This window comes from Protobothrops mucrosquamatus, unplaced genomic scaffold (genome assembly GCF_001527695.2).
Source record: "Protobothrops mucrosquamatus isolate PMUCROS unplaced genomic scaffold, P.Mucros_1.0 scaffold1561, whole genome shotgun sequence".
Taxonomy (NCBI): domain Eukaryota; kingdom Metazoa; phylum Chordata; class Lepidosauria; order Squamata; family Viperidae; genus Protobothrops; species Protobothrops mucrosquamatus.
Genome location: NW_015387730.1, coordinates 32,156 through 38,433, shown reverse-complemented (window position 1 = coordinate 38,433; position 6,278 = coordinate 32,156). Strand labels below are relative to the sequence as shown.

The following is a 6,278-nucleotide window of genomic DNA, read 5'->3' as shown; positions in this document are numbered from 1 at the left end:
GAGATGCCAAGGCATCATCCAGGGAAAGAATTCTAAAGTAGGTTGCCTGCTTGGGAGGCAGGATAAGTTTACAGTTAGGTATTCCTGGTGGGGGTTCTGGCGCTTTCATTTTTCTGCATCCTTGTGGAACTCCAAAGAGAAGACAGGTTTGAAATGTATGACAGATGAGGAATGCTTGGAAATCAAAAGAATAGGTACGATTATTTAATTATTTAATAGATTATTTTTTTAAAAAAAAAAACAATTTTAATTTTTTTTTAAAAAAATTAAATTGAGAATGATGGCATCTTCCTAAGTTGATTTGTACTGTACTGTAGTCATATGAAAAGCTGGTGAAGATTATAATAACCAATAGCTTCTTCCTGACTTTTGTACTGCTCAGAGCTAAATGACATGAAACATTAAACAAACACCATACAACTGTTTTTCTTCTTGTTGCTTCTGGTAGTGTAAATGCAGAACATTCTATCCTTCGTAATGAAAACCACAGAACATCAGTAAGAGAGCCACCTATTTTTTCCAGCTACTTGCTTTGCAAAACTCTGTTTGCCTCTGCTCAAAAATAAAATAGAATATTGCTCCTCCCTTTTCTCAGGATCCCAATATACTTAATCAACTAAAATTGCTGCAACAACAAATTTCTTTGTTGACTGTTTCAGATATTGAAAAGAAATTGAAACCTATGAAACATTTTTTTTTGAACCTGCAAATAAACCAGGGAGATGGTTGGCACACAATTAAAAAAACCAAATGGAAAAGAAGCCAATAATTAAACTACAAGGGGAAAACAAGACTTAAACGGATAAAATTAAAGACATTTTTGGAATTACTAAACTAATTTATATAAGAAACATCACATCCCCTTAGGACAGGGCTTTTCAACCTTTTCACCCATTGTACCACTTTTAGGATATGGCAACATCCGAGTACCACCAGTCGCCTAGCAAGGTGTCAAAAACTTGATGACCCCCCCCCCCAAAAAGGAAAAAAGTGATAAAGTACAGGTAGTCCTCGACTTACAACAGTTTGCTTAGTGACTGTTCGAAGTTACAATGGCACTGAAAAAAGTGCCCCCAAGCCACAACCGAGCAAGACACCTACCTGCCTGTCCGCCCGGCAGCGCTCTTCCTCCTGTCCGAGGTTTTCATTGTTGTGAGCATTTCTGTTGAGGATTCGCAGTGGGGGGATGAGGTGGGGGTGTTTGGTTTTTATTCCCCCCGTCTGCTGGGTGGTTGCAGCAGGTTTTGGTCACTTCACCTGACCCCGGGACACTGTGACCGTTATAAATATGAATCAGTGGCCAAGCATCTGAATGTAAATCACAAGACCCTGTAGATGCTGCAACATTCCAGCTGATCGGCACTTCTCCTGAGCTCAGCAGAAGCGCCAGGATCAGCGCCGAGCTCCAGCTGGAGCCTGGCGCTGATCCTGGCGCAGATCCTGGTGCTTCCACTGCGCTCTGACAGTCCCGAAGAAGCACCGATCAACTGGAAAGCAGCACTGATCCTGGCGCTTCCGCTGAGCCCTGACAGCCCTGCAGCTCCAGCCATCTCTCGCTCAGGCTTGTGTGGTGCTGCCACCGGTTCAGCTCATTCCCCTCCCCCACTACCACTTTTCTAGGATGGTCGCGTACCACCTGCCAGGTGCCAATGTACCACAGGTAGTATCCGTACCACTGGTTGAAAAGCCCTGCCTTAGAAAGTATTAACAATTATATATCAATCCCAAATCTTCCTAAATTATCAGAAAACTACAAGCAAATGTTGAACAGTCCAATAACAACTTCTGAAATAACAGAAGCAATTAAAAGGATAGTGGTTTGTGCAGGGCTGGGGAGACAGACAGGGTATCCTCTGAACAGGGTATTGCTCTCTTGCTTGCAATGTTATTGGAGTAGACTACTTTGTGTTTTGAAATTGTTTTGGATGATAACTTCCATAATCCTTGCCCATAATCAGGCCAGCTGCAGTTGGTAGAAGAATAATAGTTTATCTCATCTACCACCATAATAGATAAATAAAAACAGAAGGGCAGCTGCATACTGTGGATGTAATGCTTCGTGTAGTTTAGCTCTTGTACTCCATCTGCTACCCAGTGTTTTTAACACACTTTCACACCCACATGTCTGCATTCATCTAGTTCAGGACATGAGGTCCTAGGTTTAATCTAGCTACATGAAGCAATTCTAACCTAACCATTTCCCAGCTATCCAATAAGTTGTTGTGTCTCTTTTCAGTCTGTTCTGATCTCTCTTTTAAGCTATTTTGTGTTCTCTCTGCTCTGAATTGCACTTCTGTACCAGGTGATTAATTGATTAAGTCAGGCATAATGAGTTTATAGATTTTTTTTTACAGCCGCCGTTTCTGTCTTTTACGCTGGTGCTGAGTCAATGCTTTGTAGCTTTTAAGAAAATCACACATCCTGCATTTCTTCATGTATCAGTTTAAGGCAGGCATCATGCCTCTTCTAGGACACTGAATATGCAAAATGATGCCCTAGATCAGGGGTAGGCAACCTTGGCTCTTTTATCACTCGTGGACTTCAACTCCCAGAAATCCTGAGGCAGCATGAGTCATAAAAGAGCCAAGGTTGCCTACCCCTGCCCTAGATGGACCCTCCATTTCAAAAGCAAATTGTTTGTTACAGCACTTCAGATACTTTGGTGCTGCTCTATGTGATTCTGTTCCTAATATCCCATTGTATCAGTATTTCATGCAGCAAATATATATGCAATTATATATGATTGCACCATAGACACACACATGCATACATATAATCCCACCATGAGTTTGTTATGGCTTATTCCAGAGAGATAGCGGAATTAAGTTTTAATTAATTTATTCTACAATAAGGCACTACACACCCACAAACAGATAAATACACTTTATTATGGTGTGCTTGGAACTGAATCTGAAGAGAGATTTGACAGCAAGTATACAAATTGCATAGAGAACTGAAAATTTATGTAGGCAAAACACTATTCCCTGCCCCAAGGAATTTACAAATTAATTTCAACTATGTGGCACAGAATTAGGAGCACTAGTATCCTCCAAATATCAAACTTATAAGCCGGTGATTAGGAATTTGGGGAGTTGTAGTTGAAAACATCTGAAAGGTAGGGTAACAAAGGGATGGATGTGAACATATTTAAGCTTTGATTCCTTGACCTGATGCTGGTAGCAGTGTTCCAATATTTGAGGGGCTGCCACAAAGAAGAGGGGGTCAACCTATTCTCCAAAGCACCTGAGGGCAGATCAAGAAGCAATGGATGGAAACTAATCAAGGAGAGAAGCAACCTAGAACTAAAGAGAAATTTCCTGACAGTTAGAACAATTAATCAGTGGAACGAGTTGCTTCCAGAAGTTGTGGGTGCTCCAGTGCTGGAAGTTTTTAAGAAGAGACTGGACAATTATTTGTCTGAAATGGTATAGGGTTTCCTGCTTGAGTGGGCATTTGGACTAGAAGACCTCCAAGGTCCCTTCCAACTCTGTAATTCATTTAAAGGTGCAGGAGACCATTGGTTACCTGCAGTTTGAGGATCTTGGAAAAACAGAGGAGTTAGGAAGGAACGTATTCAGAGATCAGAGGACAGAAAGATAAGGCAGGCAAAGCAAACAGTCTGGTGTAGAGGTTGAAAGGAAGGAAAATTAAAACTACAGTGATTTCCAGGCAATGCACAGAATCTGCCTTAGGAAAGCTGAACATGTTTTCCCAAGGAAATGCTTTTGGTGTGTGTATCGTGCATTATTCAGCAATCACATTGCAGTATTTCGTCACTGGAAATAGGAAGCATTTTTGTCGCAGTTGCCGGTACGTTGTGTGCTATGCAGTTCTGAGCACATGATTGGAGATGCACAGGCACAAAAGCCAGCCCCCTCCACCACTGAGTGGTGAATTGTCTTTTTTTTTTCTTTCTTAATAGGCTTTTGAAGGCTAAGCACTTCCCCTCTCTAGTTGAGGCACATAGATCTCACCAAGGAATATGTGAGCTTATCTCATTTCCTGACTCACTTATGAGATTCAGTTATCATCTTCCACGTATAATCTTCCAATATTTTCCATCACTTTTTCTCCCTTTTTTTTCCCGTTACCACACATTAAAAATTAACTTGTAAGGAGAAAAAGATGAACTAACTGCACAAAAACCATGGACTGGAATCGCTAGGATTGCCAGACTGAAAGTACAGCCCGAGTGTGTCAGAGAAAGAGAGTTTCTAAGGCTTTCAACAGGCTGTCTTGTCCTCAGATGTCCTCAAACGATCCCCCTGATAAAAAAAGGGGTTTTCTCTCTCCTTTTCTCTAATAGGATGGCATTATCATTGGTGCTGTACTCTCAAGAGCATGGTCTGAGAAGAATGTTTGGTCATTTTGAGAGGCCTCCAGTAATCTGCAGCACAGATTACTTTGCTGAGCAAACTTCAGGAGAAAAGAAACACGAAAGCTTATCTCTCAGCCAAGTCTCTTGGGGCTTTCTAAAACCAACAGCTTACTTTTCTCTTTCTCTCTTCTCTCTATGTGATACACCTACCCGCAGAGACATTTTTGGAGAAGAATTCTCAGGTCTAGTTGAACTAACCTGAACAAATCAGTCCCTAGCATCTGCTGTGTGGATCCCAGGAGAATTCAAGACCTCCTCAAGCAGGCAACCCTCAGACACAATAACTTCTTGACCCTCTGCTTTTATTTTTCCAAGGAACAGCAACACATGTCAAATGGCAGTCCTTGAAATAGCTCTCATCAAGTGTTCTTTCCAGCCTTAGCTTATGAAGAATGGGTGGGGAAACTTTGAGCTAAAGAAGAGTTTGTTTACAATAGGCAAAATACATAAACTGCTTTCAGTCTTTGCTCTTCCTTTCTCAATCAGCTTTTGCCTCTGATCTTTCTGTTACTTGAAACAAAGGATTGGCTAGCTAGCTCCTCCTTCTCCTAGGTAATTTCATCATTGGTGACTTGTAGCATCGGCTAGAGTCCTCCAACTATCATTGTGCCAAAATAATTGCAATGAGGGCAGGTTTTCTGTCATTTCGGTGATGACTGACTGATGCTATGATAAGCTGCAAGTCACTAGGGGAAATGGCGTTCGATAGTCAGGAAATCATTTTCACTACAGGGAACATCTGAAGAAAGACGTGACTAAGAGTATAATTACATTTGTATGTATTTGTGTGTATAGGTAAAGAGCAAATAGCTAAATAGCCAACTGGTTTGGGATATACCCCCCTCTTGTGCCCCACTAATAAGCTGTATGTTTTACTTTCACCAGCAGTTCCTTTTCAACAAAACCCATACAACTCTGGGGGGCGTCCCACCATAATTCAGTGCTATCGCTGTGGAGATACTTGTAAAGGCGAGGTGGTGCGTGTCCAGAACAATCACTTCCACATCAGATGTTTCACATGCCAGGGTAAGTGCTCCATGTTATTCCAAGCTGAGACAGGATTGTGAACCTATTTAAAGTATAGGATGCCAGTAGGTCCATTTACATACAGAGTGAAGAGAAAGGGCCAGAGGTTATGGTGCCTTTATTTATTTGTATTGATTTATTTAATTATATAAATATTTTATTTATTTATTTAATTCCTACAGCCTCAATCAATTACTCTGAGTGACTTACAATTCAAAAAATATGCAATGAAAACATTTTAACAGAGGCATGCCTGTCTTCTGTCTTGGTCCTTGAAAACTTGGTGTTAGGATTAGAAAGAAGTACAGTGCAAACTAAATGGAATGTCCTTAAGCAGTTGCAGAATACTGATAAATGAGTTCCTTTGGCCACAATATAGGTCAGTAGGTGGAGTTGATAGCATACAAAAATTTGAAAAGGAGGAACCTGGGTTTAATTGGGGTTAGGAAAAGTGAGAAGGTTCTTGCTTAAACTGGAAATGTGCATTTAAACCCAGTGTATTACTCATTCCTAAAGCCTCTACAATGGTATTTTCATGAATTTACCTAGAGATTTTTTAGTAGAAGTCTAAGAATCTTCATTGATGTGTAATTTCAAAGATATTCGGGAGGAAGTCATGCCTGTTAATCTGATAAAAAAAGCTATACTAAGAATGATCTCTCTCTCTCTCCCTCTCTCTCTCTCTCTCTCTCCCTTTCTCTCTCCCTCTCTCCCTCCCTCTCTCTCTCTCTCTATCAAGAATTGTAAGTTAGAATAACCAAGAGCTATCCTGGAATTTCTGATATCAGTCTTGAAAGCCTATCCAAATTTCTCTTTCTTCCACCATATAATAAACAAATCAAGGTGGGATTACATTGGGCTTCTTTCCATACAC

General features: G+C 40.8%; 1 protein-coding gene across 1 annotated transcript in view; it reads left to right on the top strand.

Annotated features, from left to right (window-relative positions):
• Nucleotides 1–4,307: 4,307 nt before the first annotated feature.
• The window catches only part of LOC107293278 (actin-binding LIM protein 3-like), a gene marked incomplete at its 3' end in the record, with an annotated part of 29,722 nt that continues 27,751 nt past the window's right edge, over nucleotides 4,308–6,278 (top strand). Inside the window, exons 1-2 of the mRNA XM_015822428.1 lie at nucleotides 4,308–4,382; nucleotides 5,242–5,404. Coding sequence (XP_015677914.1) covers nucleotides 4,308–4,382; nucleotides 5,242–5,404 — 238 coding nt within the window. The remainder of the gene's footprint in view (nucleotides 4,383–5,241; nucleotides 5,405–6,278) is intronic.